This window comes from Micropterus salmoides, unplaced genomic scaffold (genome assembly GCF_014851395.1).
Source record: "Micropterus salmoides isolate LMB-PRFRI ecotype aquatic unplaced genomic scaffold, ASM1485139v1 Ms_hic_scaffold_21, whole genome shotgun sequence".
NCBI classification, from domain to species: domain Eukaryota; kingdom Metazoa; phylum Chordata; class Actinopteri; order Centrarchiformes; family Centrarchidae; genus Micropterus; species Micropterus salmoides.
The window spans coordinates 13,093,632-13,120,407 of record NW_024041262.1 but is presented as its reverse complement, the minus strand read 5'-3'; the positions used below and the strand labels follow the sequence as shown (position 1 = coordinate 13,120,407).

The 26,776-nt window shown below is 40.9% G+C and overlaps 1 protein-coding gene and 1 long non-coding RNA gene across 2 annotated transcripts; one reads left to right on the top strand and one right to left on the bottom strand.

Moving 5' to 3' along the window:
- The first annotated feature begins 776 nt into the window (after window positions 1-776).
- Window positions 777-26,776, top strand: LOC119915400 (double C2-like domain-containing protein alpha). Its single transcript, XM_038734921.1, has 11 exons — window positions 777-1,102; window positions 4,629-4,978; window positions 5,308-5,387; window positions 8,038-8,112; window positions 8,328-8,437; window positions 11,279-11,405; window positions 13,652-13,711; window positions 20,846-21,045; window positions 22,732-22,813; window positions 23,622-23,718; window positions 25,384-26,776. The coding sequence occupies exons 1-11, from the start codon at window positions 1,071-1,073 to the stop codon at window positions 25,518-25,520; spliced, it is 1,350 nt and encodes a 449-aa protein (XP_038590849.1). The 5' UTR covers window positions 777-1,070; the 3' UTR covers window positions 25,521-26,776.
- LOC119915401 lies at window positions 11,907-14,849 on the bottom strand. Its single transcript, XR_005446941.1, has 2 exons — window positions 14,772-14,849; window positions 11,907-12,772 (listed from the first exon to the last, which is right to left on the bottom strand). It is a non-coding gene; the product is annotated as an uncharacterized LOC119915401 (long non-coding RNA).

Genomic DNA, 26,776 nt, shown 5'->3' with positions numbered 1-26,776 from the left:
TGTTACACCCACTGGCCATATAAGCCATCCAAACTTTCAGAAAAGGAAAACGTCCATTTCCATCTGCTGTTATGCATATTGGGAGTTGGTTTATGGAGAAAAGCAATAGGTGGAACTAATGCTCCAGTAAGATGTAATTCTAAGAGTCAAATGGTGGGACATCATTAAGATAAGATGATTTATGTTTGTTTTGTTTATTATTTAGAGGAAAGTTAAAGTCTGCTCATCGGTCCACACAGATCTGATGTTTTCATTTGCCGCCATTTTTTGTCTCTCAGTGGACATTTAAGTCACATTTATTTTGGTGTAGTTTTTATATTGATTTATTCTTTAAGTCAGTTTCCAATCACACTTTGTCGCATTTGGCGTTAAACGATGAACAAACTTTTCGCTTTCGCTTTAGATTACGGTACAACTGTACAACATAATAAGTATCAAGAGTATTAATTAAAGTTTCCACATTGTGACCATCTTATTCTCAAAGTTCACATCTTGTTTTCTTGTGCCTACATGTATTTATATGTACTGTACTGGTACTCTGTAAATTGGGAAGGATTGTGCTATACCTTGTGGGCTGTAATCTAAAAAGTTTCTGATAAATGTAGAATATCATCAGCATTATCCTTTAAGGTTAGTTTAAGTCTTCTAGGACAAAAACTAAAAAAATGTTTGTGTGTGTGTGTGCGTGCGTGCGTGCGTGTGTTTGTGTGTGTGGGGGTGATGTTGGGGGGATGCAAGCGGGAGTCAGGCGAAACAGTCACATGCACAACAGAATGTCAAGGAAGAGCTCCCCACTGCCTCTCTCTCTTCCTCTTGACTCCCTCCATCCTCCTCCACATCTTGCTCCTCCAGCATGCCGCTCTCCTCTCTCCCCTCTGCTCCTCGTTTTCATCTCAACTTGAACTATTCATGCATTTAATTTTTAATGATACACGTAGGGCTCACTCAGTCCCCCTCTCCCTCTCTCTGTCTCTCTTTCTCTCTCCCCTCACTCTCTAGTTTCTGCTCCTCTCTTCACCACCTGTTAGTTAGTCTCCCTCTCCTCTCTGCACTGGAATCCCCTATTTTTTATGAGGAGTTTCACAATTGCACTATCACTGAGGTAAGTTAACGTCTTTATTTGTTTATTCTGAATTGCAGACAGTTCTTTTGTGATTTAAATGTTTACCCTCATTTTTCTGCATGAGATACACCTTTATGTTTCTCACCTCTTCTTTTAAAATGTTTTATCTTTCCTTCTCCCTCTATCACCATCATTATATCTTCACTTTACTTGTGTGTTTGGTTCCTGTATGTGTTGTTTTGTCTAGTAAACTCATGCATGGGAGGATACAAACTGATGCAGCAGAAGCCAGACTGAGAGACGGGCACATTTATTCTGCATCATCCTCACACGGAGGACAGGTGCAACATGTGGCAGTCTGTTTTTTACCCGCTCCTTCACTTTTCTTTCACACATACCAACACACACAGACATGTGAGGCTCACACACTGTCACTCACACACACTGAAGTTCACTCATCCCTGGCTGCTTGAAAATAACTTGGCTCTAATTGACAAGTGCTCGCTGTCACAGTTGTTAGGTAACGAATGATGTGTCGATTGTCAAGCTCTAATGAGTAAGTACAGTGTGCGCCACTGTATTGTACCATCTGCCTGTCAGCCAGAAGCTTGTTATTTAAAGGTGAACGGAGCCTGCCGCAGGGGCCCATTGTATGTAGGACACAAGAGAAGAAGAAATCCAACCAAGAGAGAGGGAGAGAGACATCCTCACATACCTACAGGTGGAATAATGGTGTCTGGGAAAGACTGACAGAGAGATAATGACAGAGATAAAGAGGCGAGAAGAAGTGAAGAGGTGGAGATGGAGATGGGAATTTAGAGGAGGGGGGTTGAGAAATAGAGCGCCCATGCTGCGATGTGACTCTAATTTAAAGTGAAGGAGCTGAAAGAGGAGGAGGGGTGGTCGCATGTTGCCCAAAGATATTCCTGTACACTGACTGATGGCAGCTTTGTTCACGCAACTGGAAACCTATGTAACCTCACACATATGTACAAGGTGGAATGATATGCTGTACTGTATCTGGTTGCATAACTAAAAGCCACAGGGCTAACTGTATGTAGCTTCTGTAGACATCTTGGGCCATTGTCTTGTGGCTTATAGGAATTATGTAAAGTTGTTCGGCCATGTGCTCCAATGCCAAGAGTCATGTATGTGAACTAGATTTGGCACCAGAAAATCTGCGCCGTTTTATTGTGAGGGTGCATTGCCTCACTTCTGCGCAACAAGATGATGATGAAAAGAGAAGATGAGAGAGAGATTCCAGCTGGCAGCATGAAAGCGATCAATCATGAGCTCCCCGTGAGCTTCTGCTTCCCCGCGAGCTGCAAGCCAGCAGTCCTCCTGGCTGTACGTGTGCTGGTGGTGCTCGGGCTGCTCCAGCTTAGGGCCACATCTGCCGGGACCGGGAGGCGACTGACTGTGTGCATTATATCAACAAACTCTTGCTCACAAGCCTCCAATGGCTGCATGTAGTGTGTGTGTGTGTGTGTGTGTGTGTGTGTGTGTTTGCGTGCGGAGAGATGGATTAATGATCTGAAAGAAAGTGTATCAGCAGCTTTGTTTGCTGGCTTGCATGCGCGAATGTATTGTCATATTTGTGTGTGTGTTAGTATGTGTGTGTGTATGCTTTGAGGGATTATATATTACTTATGAGAACATTAATCATTATTATCCACTTCATCAAGTTAATTCATCTTTTAATCAATTCTGGCCATAATCATTTTGATCATCACAGAGAGTTTCATTAACTTGTTTTCACCTTCTCCCTACTGTCTTCAATCTACTTAATTTAAGATTATTTTCACGAGTGGGTGGCTTCACTGTTGTTTTATTGCTTTGCCAGGCTGAAGTGATATATGGTAGCTGTGATAAGCACTGGGTTATCTTCTCTCTACATTCATCCAGCTCAGATTTGAAAGACAGCATATTGTCCTGAAGGGCAGGAGTTTATCTCTGTGCTACTCAATTGAGCGGTGATTAACTCTGACCAGTTGTTCAGCTTCAGACGTCAGTTCATTTGTGCATATGTGGTCCTTAGTGGCACCAAAATGGCTGCTACTGATTTCTCAAAGACAAGATGTCCCATCACTTCTCATTCCAGAGCCAGTGGACTTGTCCAAGTCCTTTCAGTCAGACGACTCGCGGAAGTTTGCAGGCTGGCACACAGCAGGGTGTTTTAGATGTTTGTTTCATCTCCAGCCAAGGAAAAGCTGGACTATCTGTGTCGTGTATCACCCGCTGTTGTGCTCACAGCAGAGAGACTGGAGCATACATGACAAATGACCCTCGCTGCCTGTGATTCTGCTGAAGGTCAACAGTCAGAGGCAACAATTATAGAGCCAGTTTCTGCCACAGCGTTATTGGTCATATTGACTTTATCCTGATGACTGAAGGGTTTGAAATGACTCTGTTTTGAACCCACACACAGAGGTGAGCTGAAAAATTAGGAATATGGTAGTTTTGACAACCCTATGGATGCTGGTTTGAGATCATCCACCCCCATATTCACTGCAAAAAGGACCCTGAAAAAGCCACATTCCTGATTTTACACATACTTCTGTTTGTTAGTTTCAGGTCCTGCAGTCACCAGAATAAAGTCAACACCACTACTCCTATTTCTTTAAACCTTTCTTTCTGAGTCCCGAGATTCTCCTGATATTTTGATATTTCTAAACTTCACAGACATTCAACAACACAGCAGAAGTGCAAATACTCACAGTGCAAATATTCACATCTCAATTTCAATCGATTAGTGCAGAGAGAGCAGAAGGTAGTCCATGGGGGGATCTGTTCAGTATTGAGGACAGAACGCCCCCTCAAGGTCTGCTGTCTTTAGAAAACAAAAGCTGTGAGATATTTGTAATCCACCCCCCTCTTTTTTATTTCGGGAAGAGAGCAGACACATCAGCCTTGTGGTCAACTCCACTCCCTGCTAACACAACTTTATATAATCATCAGGACTCCATCCGAATACACTGAAGTGCATTTTAGCCTGTAAAGAATTCATCCTGTAATTACCTGTCTGTCTATAGAGGATTGTCAAGCACTTTAAATAAAATGCGTGGCTCTGCAGCTCACACATACTGCAATTTCATCAAGCATGATTAGGATTCGGGGGAGACCCCTATTGTCCATTATCCGTTTTCCTCCCTCAAGGCTTGATTTTATTCAGACATTTTCAATTGAAATGCAAATTTGTGCACATCCTCTGCTGTATTTTTGTCATCTTATGAGTAATGTTTTTCTTTTTAAGAGTTCTAATTATGTTGAAGTAGGTTTACAGATAAATGCGTCCTGTCACAAGTTCTTCGCCTTCTTCGAGTAAATGGCAAATGAGAAACTCGCTATCAGGTTTGATGTTATCTCAGAGATGGCCAGAAGCAGGGAAACAAACTTATTTATCACTTCCCATCTTACTAAACTCACCTTGTTTTGCGCCCAATAGCAGAGGTTGTATCTGTGGATCTGTGTCATCGCTCTTGCTTCGGCAATTTTGGTTGTTTTATTGCTGAAAAGTGATATGAATTAACTTTTCTTCCATTCATCTCTGTCTCTGTCCCTGTAGCTCTATGACTGTACGAAAAGGAAAAAGTTTAGCCATCTCCATCCAGGAGCACATGGCCATCGATGTATGTCCGGGCCCCATCCGCCCTATCCGTCAAATCTCTGCCTACTTCCCTCGCCTCTCGCCCACTTCCTCCTTTTCTGAACCGCTCTCACCCAATCAGGTGGCAGCTCCCGCTGCCCTCAGCCCTGGCGGCGTAGGCCAAGGAGGTGGGGCCGTTAGTGGAGGAGGGAGCAGCAGCCTGTTGTCACCACTGTTACCAGGGGTGGCGGGCGGAGGGGGCTCACTGTCAGCCATGAGCAGCATGGACACCTCCATCGAGATCGACAGCTGTGACAGCGATGATAACAGTGAGTCACCTGAAAGTACTGACCTGCTTTTATTACAGCTACTTGAGCCAGCGAATATAAATTATCTCAACACAGATGTGGATTTGGGATTGTGGATGTTCTCGCATAGCACATATGCAGATCACAGAAAGTGTTTGAAACAATGGGTCTTTGATATTCACAGAGAGGTAAACAAAAGTAGATGACCGTTGACTTTGTCAGCTGAAATGACAATCTTTTTTTTCCTGACAGTCCATACTTGTATTTCCTCCTGCCATCATTTTAATAAAATCACCAGCTGAAAAGCAATTACCAAAGTAATTGGCCCTTTTTCATCAACTGTCTTCCAGCCTCCTTGGGGACGTTAGAGTTTGACCTACTGTATGAGAGAGCCACCAGCTCCTTACGCTGCACAGTCCTGAGAGCAAAGGTAGGCAAAACCCTGTCCTCTGAAAACTCCACTGGAGCTAAGACAGGTGTAGTTTGTCTTGTAGCAAAAGCACGTCAATTCCACTTAAAACTATTTTTTATTTACATTTGAACCAGTAATATTTGTACGTTCTGCCAGTGACACAAAAAGCTCTTCAGTCATTTTTCATAAGCCAAAGAAACAACTCTGTTTTTAGCCATGCTGGTGTTGTGGCTCTAGGCATTGCAATGTCTGTCGGTCAGTCCAACTCAACAAATATTGGATGGATTGGGATAAAAGTTTGTACTGACTTTTCCTCTAGTTCCACCATGACACAACTGTTGTGTTAAGTGCTAATTACTAAATGTCACCAATGTGCTAACACGTTAAATTAAGATAGTGAATGCATGGCAACATTATACTTGCTATAACGACATGTTAGCATTGTCATTGTGAGCATGTTAGCATGCTGACGTTAGCAGGGCTCTCAAGTCTCACGCATTCACCGTGAGACACACGCATTTCAGAAAGTTTTTTTGGGGTTTTTTAGCGTTTGGATTTTACGATTCCTGGACGAAATCTCTTGCCTGTGATCCATAAGCTGTGATCAAAGATAGCAAGAGCAGCATTTCCCTTCAAGAATTAGTGAAGTAGACGTAGAAAGTGGCATGAAAAGAAAATACTGAAGTTCAGTACAATTACCTTGTGTACTTAAAGCCCGTCCAGCCAGTTTTAACTGCCGTTTTTGGTTAACGTTCTTTCTCAAACAGAGAATGGGGGTGTGGTTAATAGTCGGACATAATACATTACCATGACAACCAAAAACTGACCGGCTGGAGTGTTCGCTAATGATATGCTGTGTTAACACTTTTTATATACAGTCTATGTGTTAACATCACTACACTGTAAAGTTTAGTACACTTCACTGTCTGGCAGGAGTAGCTATTACTTACCCATGATAGAAACTAATGTGCGCAGATCAGCTGTTATCAATCATACAGTCGATGGTCTTGTCACGCACTGCACACGATAACTCCCATTACGTTTTATGGTACTCTTACTTTACCGCGGGGGTGGGGGATCTATTACTTTGTTGAACTTTATGTAAAGACCTCTGATACCGTTGCCTCCGCCGCTGCATTGGTAAAACGGCCATCAGTAAAATGCATGTTGCAGACTGTATAAAAGACGGTGGCAGGTGAAAGTGCGACGCGTCTTCACCGCACACACAAATGCCATAATGAAAATGAACAGCACACTAAGCCAAGAGGAGGAAAATAAAAAAAATAAATGAAGACCCTCTGTTAGCTAACATTCTGCAATGCTGCTATGCTAGCTAACTACAACCAGCTAACTACAACTTAGTTAACTTAGCTAACTAGAATAACCAACCAACAATCAGACACACTGTAATTTCTAAGTAAATCACATGATAAATTAGTTAGCTAGCTCACAACAATGTTTATGGGTTTGACGCGCTGACTTAACGAGGCGTGACAGTTTTTTAACGAGGCATGACAGTGCGCCTGCGCAAGCTTGGAGAATGACGTATGACTTATGGAATTACTATAGTCATACGTCACAACCCCGTTTTAACAACTAAGCAACGTGTAAACTTTGAGCACAAAATTAAGCCATTTGTCAAAAAATGTGGGTAATTAACATTGTAAGGGAATGACTCAGAAAAATATGAAATATCATAGAAATGTCAAAATACACTGGAGGGGGGCTTTAAGTACAGTACTACTTTGTTAGTGTCCACCACTGGGCTTAGCTTTGGCTACCTGAAACTAAGGAAAGGACTAGAGATATTTTTCTATATTTGGGCTCTGGACGGAAAGCTATCATCCATCATGATGGTGAAAATGACTGGCCTTAAGCCACAGTGCTTTAAGTGGGAGCCCCCTCCCACAGTCATCAAGGCATTAAAATGTGCAATGTGCAACACCATTCATAAGCTGAAATTTGTAGCCTACTCACACACACGCAGCTTGGCTTACATGCGTAGGGCAAGTTCTGCCGTTCTACTGTAGTCCTATGTGTACAGCACTGCTGTTCAGTAGGCTCGTTTGGGGCCAAATTTCTTTTTATTTTTGATACATTTGTATTTTTGAAATGTAAGTATATATATTTAAATATTCTTTTATCATATTTAGCTATTGTTATAATTTCTATTTATTCGGGTCAATTATGAACTATAGGTAAAATTGAACTGCTAGTAAAAACTTGGCAAAATTGGCTGGGGCTGAGGGGCCGCAGCTGCAAATATTTGAGTGGCTCCTCCTTGAACACGTGTTATCTCACTCCAAACTTTTGATAAAACTTGAGAGCCCTGCGTTAGCATTTATCTGAACGCACCTTTGTGCAAGTACAGCCTCACAGAGCTGCATACCTTAAAACCTCTAGGTATTACATCTTATTATCATTGTGTAGCAGAGGATTTCAGTTTTAACATCGTTTTTTAACGGGCAGCATGGCCTCTGCACTGTGTGGCTGGCCAACTGAAACTATCTGTCAAATTAAAAGCCACAGATTCAATTTGCAAATGAACCCTTCACCTCTCAGTCAGGTAATGGTTTAACAATTCATTACTGGTGTTGGCAGTTTGCACAATGTTCTCCACCACTTTTACATCTCTCCCTCAAATCCTCTCTCTCTGTGTCTCTATTAGGGTCTGAAGCCGATGGATTTCAACGGTTTAGCTGATCCTTACGTCAAGCTGCACCTGCTGCCGGGAGCCTGCAAGGTCTGACTTTATTAACATAGTTTTGTCCCTGCGTTTTTCAACAAAAGACCTTCAGTTCCCTGTTTTGAGTCCACATTTAAATCTGCACTAAAACATAATGACCTTGTAGCCAGTAAGAACCTGTTTTCCTGATGAGGTTGTTTGCTGTTTACAGGTGTGAGAAAAAGCTTTGAGTAACATGATTTTTTTCCTCTCCTCTCTGCTGTGATGGGCAGGCCAATAAACTGAAAACCAAGACTGTTCGCAACACACTGAACCCCGTGTGGAACGAGACCCTCACCTACTGTGGAATCACAGAGGAAGACATGTACCGCAAAACACTCCGGTAAATGTTTGTTTCATTGGCTTTCTTGCTATTTCTGTCTCCGTCACTTCCTGCCTCTCTGTTCAGAAAGCTGTCTCTTGCTTGTAAAGGATTTCTTATCTACATCAATCACAGAGTCTTTTGCTCTTGGTTTATAGACCTTTATTCTATCTCTATTTCAGTGTGTTGCCTCTCTCCCTCTATCTGCGCTGATCCTTTGATTCTCCTCTGTCGCCTCACCTTCGTTCCTCACTGTCCTCACATCTCTCCTGTCCAATAGGATCAGAAAAGATCCCCCCTCAGTCCTTCTGATACATGCCTCTCTTATTGTCTTTCTTTCTGTCTTGCAGTATTGCAGTGACAGATTGAGGTCAGACTAAACACCGCGGGGTGTTTTAATTTCATTGACCCCCCTCCAGAGGTGACAAAAGCTGAGAATTGTCTCTGTCTGTTACTAAAACTTTGCCACAGCACACGTAGGAGTGGGATTTAAATAGGATCAACGGTTGATCTCTCGGGGGAAATTAGAAAAACTGGTCCTACAACTGGCCCACGACACTGTGTTAATTCAGCAGAGGCGTTTAAAGATCAGGAACATACAAACATGTTGATGTCGTTTGAAAGTAATTTTATTCAGAGAAGGAATTCAGTCACTTTTGTACCACCATGTAAATCTTGCTTATTTAATAGATCTATTTAAACAAGAATATGTTTAAAGTTTTAAAGGACTAACTCAACCCTAAACAGTTTGCATTTTGTCTTGTAGTGTGTTTTTTCTTAGCACAGGGTAAAGGCCAAATGATAGGCTAAGTCCATTGTGTATCTACAAGGGACTTTTTTTACTCATCATTTTCAATACAGAAAGAAATGTATCACAGAAAAGAGGTTTTCCAATTTCTCAACCGACAGCAGTTTCATTGGACCAGAGCTCATTTAAACCATAAGATGTGCCACATTTTGATAAAGGACACAACTCTTACTTTTTCTAAAGTGGAAAACCTTTAGCTCTCTATTATCTTACAGATCTTAGAAGTACTGTTACAATTCAGTTCAATACAGTACTATTCATAGGTAGCACTTATCTATATTGCCTTATGATTATGGGATGTCATGATCCTTTTTTTAATTCAGAACCATCTGTAGGCTATTGGCCAATTAGCTCTTGCACAGTAAGGACCAGAGTCTATGGAGTTTAATTTCTGCCCAGAAAAGAAGTTAAAAACAGTTAGAAATCAAAATACTCATGTTTAGGCAAAAAAAAATCTAAGTGAAAAGCTTGATTATTTTTCTAAGGAAAAAGTTCCAAATGATAAAAAGTATTTGTAATCATGGTAATATTCTGTTGTACTTACTCAAAATTATGAAATTCCAACATTTTACTTTAAATTTTTGACAATTTGATTTATTATAGCTTTTTAGTTTTTCTTGGCAGAAATTAGCCTCCATTCAAGCCAGCATAAAAGGTGTCATTATTTATTCATGACTTTAATAATATCCATCACCTTATCTACCTGCAGTAGCAGTAGAGCTGCATCTAGTATCAGTGAACATTTTTAGTCACATGTCTGACAATTGGCGGATTACATTTATCACACTGCTTTACTGACATATTGAGGTCTTTTTGATAGTATTTGGTTTAGTATTGGTAGTAGGAAATGTGAGCTGTCATATAGGGACAGTAATGTGTGTATGCATGTTACCTCATAATGTGTAACTGCAGCCTTACATCCGTCTCACATTATAATGACATCAATCAAGACCTTTTCATCACAGCTGTCCTTTACTCATCCATCTATCGCTTAGTCTTTCACATCTCAGCTCGCACTGACTTCATCTCTCTTTATTGCCTTCCGTCGTTTCCATTTTCATTCGTTGTTATTTTTTTCTGCCATTTGATTCTGAAGGGTTCAGGGCTCCTTTTGGCTAATAAGCTTCTACTCTAAAATTACCTCTGGGGATGCCAACACATATCTCATGTCCCCAGATACCCTCTACAATTCTGCAGTACAGCAGGTTACTGCGACATTTAATTCCTGTGGTTGGGAATTAGGAGGCAACACGTTCCTATCTGGATTTCTCCTCTAACAGGTTGCTTTCTTAGTTTTCTTCTCCTCATTGCATGTCTTTCATTCACATGTAAGCACAGAAAAAAGGCACCAACAGCAGATTGACCTGTAGCATACTGATTTTTCACTTCTGCCTATAGAAGTACACATTTGCATGCATAAATGACTCCTCGCACACACACAGACACACATATTTAAATAAATTGTTACATTTTTATCTCTCCCTCTCACCCACGTCACTCCATTCCTCGCTCGGCGGATTTTGATTTCACATACGCTGTCTCCCTCCATCTCCTTCACTCCTCTCTGCTGCTCTCACCCTCTTATACATTTCAGGTGACGTTATAGCAGGTGTAAAAATGTGCCATATTCATTAATATGGATTGACTTAATGTTGCATGATGCACTTTCACACAAAATTCCTGGGAGGGAAAATGGTAATTACTTGTACAATGTGCGTATACAGATGCTAGATTTATGCGGGGTGATTTTTCTGACCGTGTGCTATTTAATTCAGGTCAGGTTTATGTCAACAATTTCCTTCCCTCCTTAAAATGTTGCCACAACATTAGGCCTAATTAAATTAGTCATAATAATTAAAGTACTTTGACTACCACCCTCCCTCACACACACATGCAAATGCACACTACTTCTGTCTACGTAAAATGTCCTAAATCTCTGCCTCATTAATAAACATCTCTTATTCTTATTCATACTTCTTCCTCTCTACTTCTTTGTCTATCGCTATTTCTAATTTTTTTTTACCCCCACCCACCATTCTGTCTCTCACTCCCAGGGTGTCCGTGTGTGACGAAGACAAGCTGACACATAATGAGTTCATTGGGGAGTCGCGAGTGGCCCTGCGTCGTGTGAAGCCTGACCAGACCAAACACTTTAACATCTGTCTGGAGCATCCACCTCCTGTGAGGAGGGGTGGGGGGGATAAGAAAGAAAAACTTAAAGAAAGAAAAGAGGAAAATGACTGTGTGAGAGAGATAAATGACTGGAGGGTACAGTAATATTCAATATATTAAGGTTTCCTGTCTGACTCACAACCTCATCTTTTAAAGATGTGTGGGGGGGGGGGGGGGGGAGACAGCAGGGGGTTGAGGTGTACAGGGAAAGTAGGAAATTGTGTACATGCCAAGAGGGAGCCATAAAAATGTCGATTTTTAGAAGACATACCAATCCAATCCGATGATGACCACACACCTGGGTCTCACAATATATAAAACCCCAACATATCTGCACTGTCACTGTAGCATCCTTAGCAAAAGAGCTGAACAACTGCCATCCAAAAGCTGCTGGATGAAATGTCCCCAAATACCAAAAGACCCTCCTTATGCTGATATTGGTGTTTGTGAGTAAAGAGCGTATAAATAGCCTGATTTTCCTGCTACATAAACACATAATCATAAAGAAAGTATGCTAATGCAAATGTGTTTATTAGTGTTATAAAATATACAGAGGCAGGCATTTTACAGTTGCATAATTTACTTTCTTGTTTAAGATGACAATAACACTATTAATTATTATAAATAATAGTAAATAAAAATGAATACAACAAAAAATGTTAAATAAATAGTTATGGGAAATACGCTAATTACGCTAAAGAAATAGGTGAGAAGTCGATACTGCTCTCATATCTGTATGATCAATAAATATAGCCAGCAGCCAGTTAGCTTAGCTTAGCATAAAAGCTGGAAACATGGGGAACCTGTTAGCCTGGCTTTGTCCAGTGGCTCAAAAATCGGAGTACTAGCACCTCTAAAGCTCACTAATTACACATATATGGGTCCTTTAATTAGCTCCTTGTGCCTGTTTAGTGCTGGGTTCGGATTCTATCCCTAGGTACTTCCACTGAAATATTTTATTCACATGTCAAGTCAAGATTTATTTTTAAAGCAAAGTTATACAGTCGAAGAAATAAAAATGAAAACCAGATAAAATTAAAACAAACAATTAATGACATACAGCAATAGGATGTCATAAGATTAAGAGAATGTTAAAGTTAGTTTAGCTGTCTCCTCTGTCTGCAGTGCTATGTTCTTCTCTCATCCTCGATGATATGAAGTACTGCCAATTGTTGCAAGAGTTTTCATCTCTGAGTTCTCCTCTTTCTTGCTCTTTCAACCACATAGTTTAAATTCACACATCTCTCTTGCAACAGAAAACAAACACACAGCTCCGACCACAGTATCCTCCAACTTGTTAACAGTTGTTGTTGTTGTTGTTGTAGTTGTATGTTGCGTGGAAGTGACGCTGCTGTTCCAACCGCTGCCAGCGTTTTCTGAAAGAAATGCATTGACGGTAGACTATGTAAGTCTCGGGGGAGCTCTCCATTTGATCTGAAAACGCGTTACGTCAAATAGTCTGGTACTTGACTTCTTTTAAAAAGTCCAGTTGTCATTTTAACACTATACTATTTGTTTTTTGTTCGGATTAAACAAACAAGATGTAACATGTTAATTAGTGCTCTTTAGAGGTGCTAGTAGGCAGATTTTGTTGCCAATGAAGAAGTGGTGTCCACATGGGCGTCGCACAAAAATCTGGGCCAGTTGTGTCGGAAAGACTAGAAAGGCGCTATACAAATACGGAGCATCACGTATTATATTTTGCATTTAGCCAATATCAGCTGGTAATATTGACCTACTGGCATAATTCAGATGATTCTTGCCTGAAAATAACAAACAGGCACACAAAGGATCATATATTTTCTTCTAGCCCACAAATTGCTTTTTGTGGGGTTGGGAGAATAAAAGGAGATGAGAAAGAGCGGGCGGACGGGGGTCGATAGACTGAGCAAGTGAGAGAGATGAGAAACAAATGGATTAAAAAATAAAAGTGGTGGAGAGCGGGGGGCCTGTGTGTGAAAAGGGGAAGGGAGGGTGCTGGGTTTTTGTTCTTCATGAGTTAGAAAGGGCTGCTGATATTAGATTGGTCCTCTGAGGCTGGTGGCCACTCTGCGATCAAACGCTAAAGCCCCTCTGTCATCCTGCGTACCAGACACTGTCATTTTCAAAGTAGCTTCACCCTCGACTAGATACATCCCTTTCTCTTTGCGCTTTGCTCCTCTAACCTGCTTGTACAGCTTTTCTGTGAGTCATACCCCCCCCCCCTTTTTTTTTTTTAAATGTCTTTCTCCTCTTTTTGCCTTATGTGCCTCCAGCTGCCTTCACCGACTGCGATGAGCACAGCCCTGAGAGGAATCTCCTGCTACTTGAGAGAGGTGACCAAATGACTCCTCTGTTCTGGTCAACATGACCCTCCTTCTGTCTGTCTGTCGTTATAGAGAGCCTAAGTCACTCGCTTCTGCTTCCGGGCCCTGGGACCTTATTTCGTAAAAAATTTGTACGGTAGTCAATGGCGAGAGACAATTTAAAAGATAATTTTGTCCGTCAAGAAAGTTGCAGTTTGTCGTAAAACAGTAAAGTTAAATGTCGTTTTGTGTGAAAACAGTTCAATGAACTACATCTCGTCTTGCACAACATATGTCACCAACATGTTAGCGCGGTAATGCTAGCTGCTTTTGGATTTGTGGTGTTTGTAATTATGTATTTTCAGTCTTATACCTCAACAGTTTTACATCAAACTGCGACTTTCTTGACTTTGAAATGTATATTTCACTTCAAAAAAGAAAGATGTATGAGGCTTGCAGTTGCCGAATAGACATTCAAAAACGTTGTGGGGAAGTTACGATAGGGAAATCCGCCGTAGCACCCGGGCACGACGGACCCCCTTAAAACCCTATGGAGAGAAAGAAGGAGATCAGGAGGCAGGACAGATATAGGGGCGGGTGGGAGGGATGCAGAATACGAGAGCGAAGAAGAGGAATTGGGATGTGTGGGTATTTATGGAAATGCTGTTGATGACGTGGTTGATGTGTGTTCCCGCTCCTGAAACTCTGCTAATTAGAACCAGTTTAAAATGACCATCATCATATGTGTAATTCAGAGCACAATTCAAACGGGATCAAAAAATTTGCTGTCTCTCGCCATAAACTACCATAGGGAGGGACTTAGGCTCTCTATAGTCCATCTTTCAAGGACTACACTGGGTTTTGTTCACCTTACTCAATATAAGATGACATGATTAACTTCAAAATAATATCCAAAAGTATGAGAAACCTATTTCTAAACCTAGAAAAAATATTAGTTTTCATTCTATGGCTTGTATTTTCTTGTGGAGGCAAAATATCATTCAGCAGTCTTCATTTAAGACTCATCAGAGCAACAGGTTTACATCTACCAAGTGCTGAAACAAATCCATCCAGTGGTTAGCATTGTCACCTCACAGCAAGAAGATCTTGGGTCCGACATTTGGTCGTCCCAGGCCTTTCTGTGCGGAGTTTGCATGTTCTCCCCGTGTCTGCTTGGGTTCCCACTGTCCAAAGACATGCAGGCTAATTCAACTGGCAAATCATTATTGTGAAATATCTATAGACTGCATTTTATAAACCAAACAGTAGTAATTGATTAATTGATGATGACAATTATCACATCTAACTTTACTCACCTCTTTTTTGCAATAAAATGTAGCTGCAGTACCGGAGGCTGCAGTTTCAGGACCCCTGCAATCCTGGGTCCGTAGGGAATCTAGGACCATAGTTCTTTTGCGACAGCGACATCTAGTGGAGTGGTGGTGTTAATGCACAGCAATACGAAGGAGGTAAACCCTGCCTGCTAGCATGTCGGCTGCATAAAAAACAGAAATGCTCACAAGTCTTTGAGCTAGAGTCCAAGTCAAGTCTCAAGTCTCCTGTGGTTATTACGAATGCTGTATCACCTGCTGCGTTCAATCCAGGTTGCTAATAAAACTGCATGGCTATAAGTAATTCTGTAACTATAACCTGTTTTTCATTTACAGAGCACAACCATGTAATGTGCAATGCAATTATTGACAGCTTATTAAATACTGTAAGTCAACACACTCCCCAGACTCTTAAACCCAGTGTAACGTTAACTAAATAAAACTGTAAGTTTACATGATCAACAATAAACCTGTAACCTCTTTCTAGCCAACGGTAATAATTAACGTGATGGCAGCCAGCGGGACGTAATGATTACGTTAATCGACCACCACAAGTTTGGCAAGTAAACAAACGCTCATTCGTCTTTTCATAACGAAGGACAGTCGGACTAAACCTCTCGTCGGTCGTAGCTGAAGCAGGCAACAAGCTAACGTTTGATCGCCAATGCTGAGCTAAACATGTTTACTCACCACAGGTTACTAACCTATTTGCGTTCAGCGCGTCTTTTGTTTGGGTCTTGTATTATGAAGTTTTAAAGCCAAAGTTTATGATGAATGGCGGAGCAGCTGTGTGACGTATGCAGGTTATAGGTAAGGGAGGGAGGGGAATAACAGCACGCTCATCAGACGTTTACTAAAAATAAACATTGTCCGAGTCGAGTCTGAAGTCTTTTGAGGACGAGTGTCAAGTCGAGTCTCAAGTCACTGCGTATGCGACTTAAGTCGCACTCGAGTCCGAGTCTCTAACTCGAGTCCCTGGGTCTTTCTCAATCTGTGTTCTTGTGAAACGTCATCTTTTGTGGCCCAAGTACTGTCCCAATACACAAGTTTGCATTTTGGCAAGAACGGTTAAAAATCCCGGAAGTGTTCTTGACACGCCTATTTTGCCAAGGATGCATCGGTTGGTAACTTGTGTGAACTTGACGGCAGAGATATCCCAGCATTCATTTCGGCATTCAAGCAAGGGGCGGAAAGAAGCTGCGAGAGAGGCCGACAACAGAAAGTTTTTACTATTTCAATACGTTGTTTCATAACTAAATCCACTTCTGAGAAGTTTGAGGCGAGAAATCAACTGTGTAGATGTCGAATATTGGCAGTTTTACTAAAAATGATGGCGAATCGAAAATGTGCTCAATCATTTTCGGAGTTGTGACGCTGCGCAACTGTCAGCGGGGGGAGCTAGTGAACCAGCCCGCAGGGGGAAGCTAACGAGCCGGCCAGCCAGTCAGCTCACAGAGCCCGCAGACATGCAGACCACTGTAGCCAACACGGCAGAGTAAAGACCCACAGCTGTAAGACAGTTTTAACGTTCGTACCGCTGTTATTCTGTCATTACATTCTGAGAAATTTTGTAAGGTTTTAACTTAAATCAAGAGACATCTGGATGATGTACAAAAAAATCTGGTCTTTTGAAACTTCGGAAAAATTAAACAAATAGAAAGAAAGGAGACTGTCTGTTCTTTATTACTATTATTATTATTAATATTGTTATATTAGACATTATATTGTTAGTGTACAGTAGAGTTGTGGTCACAGTATTTGCCTTTTATTTGCTTTTATTTTATATATTTTTTTATGTATGAGCAAATATATCTTGTTAGGTTAAAACCTACAGTTAATCCGATTCTGAGCTTTTTGTTTTGGGGGATAAAACCAAAAATATATATTAAAAATAATAATTAGACCGATTAAGAGAAATGCAGGCGGCCTCTGTGCTGGGGGTATTGCGCAATACCAGCAAGAACACATCGTCTCAAGCCGTCAGCAGCGTTTTGTGTGCTCGTGACATTGCAAGTTCATTCTCCCAAGAACGACTAGCAAGAATGTTCTCCCCAAGAACACAAGTCCGTTCTTTGCATTCTTGGTTTTGAGAAACAATCCCTATCTCTGATTTTTAAAAAAACTACTATATGTGACACAAGAACAGCAGTATTAAAAGTTACAGTTAGAGTTTTCTCGTCCGACATTTCCGCTTTTTGGTGGCGAAATGCATTCTGGGTTATCTGGCTATCCAAAGTACACACAAGTCACCGCTGATGCAGGCCGGGTAAAACGGGTGGAGCGAGAACACATCCGGGTATTTGACTGTACTTGGTTAGATGCGGACTTTTAAATTGGAACAGTACTTTGGCTGCAACTGATGACGTTTCACAAGTCCACAAGAACACCAGTACAGACAAGACGCAGATTGAGAAACAGCCTAGGGTCCTAGAAATGCAGTTCCGGTCCTAGGATTGCGGTCCTGAAACTGCAGTCTCCGGTACTGCAGCTACATACTACTCCTTTTTTGAGTTAATTTTACCAACACGTGCAGGTTAAATTGTGTGCCATTAAAGTCAAACCATTTACCACTATGACAATACACACAAGACAAGAAGTGGATTCACAAGAACGAGACTATATTTTCACACTATTTTAAGAAGTTGTCAGTGACAAAATGCATGACTGGAAAAATTGTCTTTTATTTGACTGAAAGTCACAAAATGCAAACAATGCAGGTGCATTTTGAAGTGTTGCTTACATATTATCGTTGTCTTGTCTGTCGCTCAGTCTCTGTTTATTGTTTCCACTGGGTACCCATCGTGCTGCCACACAAACATCTTCTATGCTAATTTCACCCTCACACTCATGCTGATATTGTGAGACAGCTTTTCACCTGTACGAGAAATATTGTCACGTTTTAATATTGCGAGACACGAGATCTTATCACACCACGTTGTCTATATTTATAATCACAGCTAACTGATTTGCAAACCATTTGAATTTGTGTTTCCATTACTTTCCACCTCTTTCTGTCTTTCTGTAATGAAAATCAATTAGACTCACTTGAGTCATGTAATCCATTAAGGCAGCATTACTTTATTTCTTTGAGGTTGTAACACGTAACATTTCAAATCAATCTGTGGTTAAATTGAATACTTGTGTTTGAGTTTTCTATCATTTGGAAATGGCTGGAAACGATCTAAATCTGTGCAGTGAGACCATGTGACGTTTGCTGAACGGCAGCCACTGTGGCAAAAAGTGAAAATGACAGCACACTGGTAAAAGGTAGTGTAACAGTACACAAGTCGATATGAGTGATACAGTTGTGAACTGTAGAGCAGTCAAGTATCATTAACTTACATTAGTGAATGTGTGGCACTTTTATTTATTATTTAAGTGGACTAATGGATGAATCAACTAATAATTTCAGCCCTAATATATAGTTGCTGTCTCATGACTTACTTACCAATCTAATGGCCAATTACCTCCTTCTGTATTGTATTTTTTCTGTGTATAATTGCTTTTAGTGATTTTATATATATACGTAGTATAGTACCGTTGAAATATGTATACATACATCTTTTAGAAAGGCATTAGCCACTATAGACTACCGGTCATACCAGACTGAATAAGGCTATAGCAAGAGAACCTGAAATGAGTAAGTTTCCTTTGAATACATCCTTAAATACGTGGAAAAGAAAGAGATAGAATGGTGTATTTATCTCTTTCACATGTTGTAAAAAATGTAAAATCATGTAGGATTATTTCCAAACACTGGTTTTGATCTTGATGTTTTTATACACAGCCATGATTTTACAGCCAATCCTCTCATCAACATGTTGGGTAAATTAACAAAATAGCCAAACCAAAAGGCTGGTGAATTCGTTTAACTCCATTAAGATGGCTGGACTAGAACAGCTGACTCTGTGTTTCTCACCATAGTCAGGATTGTTTAATGCGTCTTGGCTGTTCTCTGCCTCGCAAAACCACCCGTCTGTTAGCTGTGTGTGGCTAGCTCCACATTAATGCCTGTTTATTTCCACCTCCCTAATGACTTGCTGTCTATCGATCTGTGAAGGTCTGAGCCGTTTCATTACCAGATACCTGGTGCAAATTATCCCCACTAATTGTGAGTTTGTAAGTCTCCTGCTCAGTCAAGGCAGATGGTGATCTGGCTGTTGGCAGTAATGAAGATTCCCAAAGAAAAACACAGACAGGGAGAGGAGCAAAACAGGGAAGAGAGAATTAGGATAGAGAAAGAGAGGGACGAGTGTGGTGCTTGTCGCATATTGATTGCCCTGGCGAAGTCCACCTCTTGCCTGAAAATAAGACTTAATGAGAGAAGGAGAGATACAAAGGAGAGCAGAGACATTTAGTGAACAATACAGTAGAGGAGTGATGGAACCCATTTTACATTAAAGACAAAAGATAAAACAGAGCCGTCTCCATTTTCTGTGGTGAAACAGCAAACATAACTTGGTTGAAAAAGATGGCACCTGCAGTGATGGAAATCCTGAAATAGCAAGCGTGCGTCTTTCCTATAAATAACATACATGCATTGGTGCCGTTGGCAATGAGGGTGAGTCACGGTCCTGTGCGAACATCGCCTTCCCCTTCCTCACCCTCTGCCGCTACTTCCTTGCTTTCTTTCATCTGTCACTTTGAATCTACTCTGATGTTCCGCTTGTTGTCAAATGCTCCGGTAACAGTTCAGTGTTGTCCCCGAAAAAAAATACTCAAGCTGGAGCTTCATAATGCATTAATATGTCTTTAAGGTTTGTCCAAGACAGGTCTTTGCCATCGGATCGACTGCACTCCTGTTTATTAACACTGACAGTGGGATTTTGTCTCTGAGCCGTGGCAGATGAGCTCAAATGAAAGTCACTGAGCTCTTTAGGTGTGCCTACTTACGAGAGAAAGAAAAGATGAACTCCATCACAGTGAAGGACACAAAGTACATTTTAAAGCAAGAACATGTAGGCTAACTATTGAAAGACGAAATCACACAAATAAAAGACTTGTTCTGTGTTCAGTATAGTTGGGATCAGTTAGATTAGGCCCGTACAGAGCTCTGCTACGGTTGCACTGTAACATTTATTCCATCGCTTGTGGTAATAGTGGCTGTCGTTCAGCAAAATTACATAAGCTTGCTTTGATTTCTGCTGTGCCGCTGCATGAAGATCTATAGCCCACTGTACAGGAGCGGTTTATTTTCCCTGGAGCTTTAAAAGTGCATCGAATGATTTTTTTTGGCCTGAGTAAACACAACATTGACACATTGTCACCTTGTGAAGCTGAAATGGCAAGCGTGGTAGCAAACAGCTTATTTACACATCAGAGCAACGTTAGCGTTGGTTTGATGACGTGTTTGAGTCCACCAGTCCAAAAATTCCCACTGCTTTTAGCTTTGTTTTGCACCTGGTCAATTCCTGGGGGAAATATCAGTCTCTTTAGCTGCTAAATGTTCCACTATGTTCACCAGCTAGTTGCTCACTTTGTCTGTTTGCCGTTTGGTCCTGAGTGTGTGGCGTAGTTAGAGCGGCGAGAGTAAATGTGAAATTCTGGGCCATAAAACCAAAACAAGAAGCTGGAAGTCACTAGAGGTAAACAGCAGAGTTTGGTAATAATTCTCTGAGAGGGTGTCTACACTAGTCATTTAATCCATTGGTAATATAAAAACATTGATAGCAGCTTTAAAGATCAACTTGAATTTTGTCTCCTGTTTCAGCAGCAGGTCATGGCACATGGCTCTGATGCATCATTTTCAATATAGGTCCCCCTTCTAACCCTGCTCACACAGCTTTTTTTTGTACTATGTGTGTCTCCTGCATGCATCCCCTCTTTCTTTCAGTGGGAGACTGAGCAGCAGAGAAGTCTAGAGGAGAGAGGCCGTTTACTGCTCTGCCTGCAGTACCTCCCCCCTGCTGGTGACAGCGATGTGAAGGGAGAGGCCAAGGAGAGGGCTCGTGGCGGGCTGTGTGTGGGCGTCAAACGCTGCGCCCACCTGGCGGCTATGGACGTCAATGGCTACTCAGACCCTTACGTTAAAACGTAAGGATGACACCAAACCACTAACTGAATGCCACGGTGGATTTGTTGCTGCCTGAACAAAAATCTAAAAATGTGTGCCGTGTTTTAGCAAAGGGCCGCAATACTAGCACACAATTGGATACATGTTAAATAATTAATAGGCAACTTAGAATGATGGATTGACATTTCATGACCCTCATTTCAGAACACTTTCCAAATGACCTATCCATCTCTCCCTCTCCTCCTTAGTAGCTGTATTTGGTCATAACTGGCCACTGGCTCACAGTGACCCCATGAATCACCTTTTGTCGCCTCTCATGAGTGATATATGGCTTGAGTTAATCCCGCATTCGATAATGGTGACAAATGAGGGCAGCTTTCACACAAGTGGAAGCCATTGTGAATTTATATCAGTCATTCAAAATAACATAACAGTGTGTGTGTGTGTGTGTATTGACAGCCTTCACAATGCACTGAAAGGCAGAGACATGATCTAATGTTATGGGCGTACTGTCTCATGGAAGCGACGGTGTTGGGTGCGATTGTTAGTGTCATAGAGGTCCTCTGGAGTTTCATTAGGCCTACTCACTGATGAAAGAAAAACAATTACTGTGTTTCACTGTGTGTGTGTTTGCTTCGGGGAGGGCAGAAAGGTCCCTGGGTTGAATGATGCACCCTAATAGAAACTGGACAAATGAGCTTTAAGTGCTGGTTCTGGCTTTGAGCTTGTTTCTACAATAAATAAAACACTAAACAACCTCCCATCTCATGCACACACTCATCTGTTTTAAGCTAGGCATGCCACCAAGCTCACCTCAGTACTCACCAATCTCCCTTCACCTTTCCTGCCAATCCTTAAACTTAAGTTTTCTCTCTCCTTCTTTACACCCACCGAATCTACGCCTGCATCCTTCACACATCCCCCAGTAATGCATCATGCACCTTGTTTCATTTTGGATGCGTGCTTGCATCTTTGCCCTTTGGCAGGAGCGTTTTTCCCAGATGCTTTGTTGTGTCTGAGAGCGTGTGGGAACATACGCTCTCAGAGCTGTGGGTGGTGGGTGGAAAGCAAATGTGAATAGAGATTTTGCCACGCTCCTTCCAGCTGGCTTAAAAATATCCTGAGAATTTAATGACACCCTGCGAAGGGATGCTGTGCTTCTTCAATCTGATCCGTCCTCACCCTCACATATGGTTGGTTTGACAAATAATACATTGAACCTTTGAGGGAATAGTTTGACATTTTGGTAAGCTTTGGTAGCTTAGCTTAGCATTAAAACTGCATTCAAGGTCAAGGACAAAATGCAGAATAGATTATTAAAATACCAAATAAACACATATAAAAGTAAATAACAAATAAGATTAAAAGAAATAAACATTATAATAATAAAATAATTCAGTGCTCTGTCTAATGGTAACAAAATCTACCTACAGTACCAACACTTCTAAATCTGACTAATGGATAGGTTTCCAGTCTTTATGCTAAGCAAAGCTAACAGGCGGCTGGCTTTTTTAATAAGTAAAGAGGTGACTAAGAATTAAACACTGAATGTACCCATCACTGACAGTCATTTCTTAGGGAACATGATGAATTTCTTTATGCATGAACTTACTTTGTCCTTCATATAGTCATCACTTGTATCCTCAGTTACCACTAATGCACCTGTAAATGATACTGTGATGGTACCACATTCCTTCCTGTCTCAGGTACCTCAAGCCAGATGTTCAGAAGAAATCCAAGCACAAAACAGCGGTCATAAAAAAGACTCTCAACCCGGAGTTTAATGAGGTAGACTTCCATGTTTGTGTACGTGCATGTGCGTAACTGTGGGGGCGAGACGCACATTTGCGGTGGTTGAATGTGAAGAGGTGGTACGTTTAGATTCGCACAGGAGAGGAGGCATTACCCTGCATGCAACGTTTCTGCGAGTTTTTTGACTGCCAATTACAGTTTGCATAGTAGGCCTGGGCGAAAAATCGATTGAATGAATTAATTCGAATTTTTTGTTGCGGGCGATTTAAAAAATAAGTAAATCGAGTTTTTGTGTAATAGCACATTTTTGGCTCCCCGGGGTTTCCGTAGTGTTCGTTTCCCATAGCGACAACATCATACACTAAACAGCAACAGCAAGCGACAAAATGGCTACCGGTGAGAGCGGGAAGTTTGTTCCCAAGAAAGGAATAAAGTCATCTGTTGTTTGGAACTGGTATGGGTTTGCTGCGACAGATGTGGAACAACAGACACCACGCTGCAACATTTGCCTAAAGCCTATCGCAGTGAAAGGCAGCAGCACCACAAACCTATTCCAACACCTGAAACAGAGACATCCAGCCGAATATGAAAAATGCCAGTCTCTCCGCGATGAACAAAGCCGCACTGACCAACAAACCTTATTGCTTTCCTTAAGTAGGGGGGGAAATCGGAAAAAATCGTAAATTGAATTAAAGTAAATAAAATCGGAGATTTTATTTTTAGGCCATATCGCCCAGCCCTATTGCATAGTATTATCTGCTGCCTCATTAGTGAGTGTTAAGTGTGATCTTGTGACCTTTGCTCTCTCGTCCACTCATCCCTGTCCCTCTTTGTTTTCACCCAGGAGTTCTTCTATGAAATCACCTTCTCAGAGTTAGCCACCAAGACGCTGGAGGTCACAGTGTGGGACTACGACCTGGGAAAGTCCAATGACTTCATAGGTGAGCTGACACCTCAAACACAGCTAATCATTGCCTGCTGGTGCTTTTTGGATTACTGATCAGCTGGCCGGCTGCTTTATTAGCAGTCTAAAAATGCTGTACCCATGGCAGATGTTGCCAAAGATATTTTAAGACGTTCTCTATTATCTGCTGTTAGAGCAGCATTGTGTGTAATTTGCAGGGTTTAGTCTCCAAAAGGATGTCAGTGACATCTTGGCTGAAAATGAGCTTTATACTTGCTTTATGAGTTGGAGGCAGTATTTACATTTACTCCAGTTCCTAAATTAAAATAACTTTTTCAAGTCAAGACAAAAAATAAGTCATTTTCATTTCTAACTGTAGTTACAGGTGAAGTCTGGTGTTTTTTCTATGTTTTTGTCATTTTCAGCAAAACCCATGAAAAGTGTGTTAGTCCATATCTCACTACTTTCAGACATCCCATCTCTGTTCGTGGCACCTTGCACCAAGGCCACTTGTTTCTATTGAAAATGTAAATATTTAAAAACAGTTGAAAAAAAGAATCAGTAATTTCCTGCTGGGCACTGTTGTTTTTACTCAAACATCAGAGAAATAGTGCTTTTGGGGGGGGACTTTTTCTTGCTGTGGATTAATACATATTTGGTGCTCCAGTAGGTATTCCTAGCAGCAAGTGGGATCGACTTAAAATAAATGACAGTGTTTGTGTGTTCATGCTAATGAAGGAACATGCCATCCAGTGCAACAATGTGGCTTTGTGATGTGTTTTTAATAGTTTTTCAACAACAATGGAGCTCTATGGGACAGAAGAATAAGTCATGTCAGGCTTTGGTTACACAGACAATACTTGTCAATAGGATCAGTTCATTGTTGATTTTCGTCTTTTTGTGGGATTTGTTGTAATAGGAAAATGGAAAAAAGAATATTTCAATCCAGTAAAGAATGACATTATTAGTAAATGTCTATGAGCAACTGGACTTATGGAGTCAGTAAAGACAAGAAGAGTATCCTGACCTAACCTTATTCCTTTAGCCAGTAATTCATTCTGTCAGTTTAAAGTTATAATGATCACTTAGACAACACTGTTCAGCTTTATCTGATTGTCAAAAGAGCACTTTCGTATCATTAGACACAATTACAATCATAAATCACAACTGAAAAACTGTTAAAATATGGATATTTAAAATCATGAACACTTATTTTCAAAGTTATATATTTTGCATCAAAAAACATATTTTAAATTAGATTCTTCTAGATTCTTTAGATTAGATAAATTCTGTTTTTGCTATTTAAAGAAAAGAAAATTTCCTGCCTTAGATTTTTTTTACACAAACAATTACGGAAAAAAGACAACAAAATATGCAATTACTGTTAATAAAACAGCACAACAGAAAACAAGACAACCAACATAATGTAGAAGGTTTTCTATAGACTTAAAAGGTTTAGGTTGAAGCTACACCTAATTATGTCTACTCAGTTTGCATATACTTATCTGCTGCCTCATTAGTCAGTTAGTTAATGAGTTACACTCATTAGAGAGTTTTAGAGGTTTATAGAGCAACATGTGTGATCTTGGTACCTTTTCTTTCTCCTCTCGTGATTTTCTATATTTTTCGCTCTGTGTTTATTAAACATGCACTTTCCTCTCAAGTCATACTGGCTTCTCTTTTCTGTCCCTGCACTGGTTAGGCGGCGTATCCTTAGGGTGTCACTCACAGGGAGACACTCTGCAGCACTGGATAGACTGTCTGAAGAACAAGGGCAAGAAGGTGGAGCGCTGGCACACGCTGACCAACGAGCTGCCGGGCTCCACACTGCAGGAATGAACTGATCCTCTTCCACTGCACTGACACTAGAGAGACCGATCTGAAGACTCGGGATGACGGGGGGCGCTTCATCGCATGCTCTGAGGATTTTTTGCATGACTATGGAGGATTTCATTATCCTACTTACTTTGTGTCATAAATGAGAACATAATTCATAACAACATACCCAAGGGGTCACATTCAGAGATCAATGATCTAAATACACCTGATGCAATTATGGGGAACCATCCCCGCTATATGAGAATTTTCATGCTCATATTCATGGGGATCCATGTCCCTTTTTTGGATTTAAAGTCAGTCTAAATGCTCCAAACTGGTCAGATCTCAATCAACAATTGAAATCATGCAAGAAAATACAAACAGGGAGAAAGCTGAATTATTATGCAGTTTGTCCCTTGTGTCAGGTTTACTTGATCTTATTACACCCGTCCTGTTCTTTTCATTAATTGCTGACATTAAAACTCCATTGTTATGACCATCTGTCTCACAGCGCACATACCTCTCCCTTGCAATAATGTTTTGCCTAATGCTTCCGAAGATTGCCAAGTGGTCTTAATACTGACAGACATTTTGTCTCTACCGGTCTGATCACCATTGTATTGCAGACAGCACAACCCAATAAGATAATTGGTTCTTCCACTTTGATGGTTTGTGTCAGTTATTTGCATGTTTGGTGTTGATGGAGCAAACTAAAAAGACAAATATGTGCCAGGCTCTGCTGCAGGATGAAATATTCATCATTGTATTGTTCCCAATTCTCCTGAAGTGTGTTGCTCTGATTAACAATCTAATTTTTATTTAATTCAACAGTTTAAAAAAAAAATGTTGTTCACAGTTGTATAAATGTGTCCGCTTTAATATCACTGTGTCAGTTTCTTGTTGGTGACACATTGATGAACCAAATTTTGCTTCTCAAGCCCTGATTTGATCGTAAGAGAACGGAAGCGATTGTTTTGTGGAGAGATGTGCATGGTCGTACTCTGAATACAATCATCAGCCTTTGTTGAATATCTAACTTACACATATGGATGGTGTAAAGAGCACAGTGTTGTTTCCGCAGCTGCTGCTTGACTATGAATTGCATTAACCAAGCTGCAGGTTTTGTCTCGGTCTCATGTGGTTAAAGAGGCATGCTGAAAACACCAGTGGTGTTCATGTGTAAATATATATTGTGTGTCACTTGCTTTGGATGTTTGTCTTTTGGAACTGAAATTGTGCATGATTGTTTCTTTTTTTTCATAAAACATTCATATGGA

Excerpts from the sequence above, each read along its gene's own strand:
- LOC119915400 (XM_038734921.1), top strand. The coding sequence starts at position 1,071 with ATGAGGAGTTTCACAATTGCACTATCACTGAG. Across the intron at positions 4,979-5,307 it reads CTGTGACAGCGATGATAACA|CCTCCTTGGGGACGTTAGAG; the intron begins GTGAGTCACCTG and ends ACTGTCTTCCAG. Across the intron at positions 8,113-8,327 it reads TGCTGCCGGGAGCCTGCAAG|GCCAATAAACTGAAAACCAA; the intron begins GTCTGACTTTAT and ends TGTGATGGGCAG.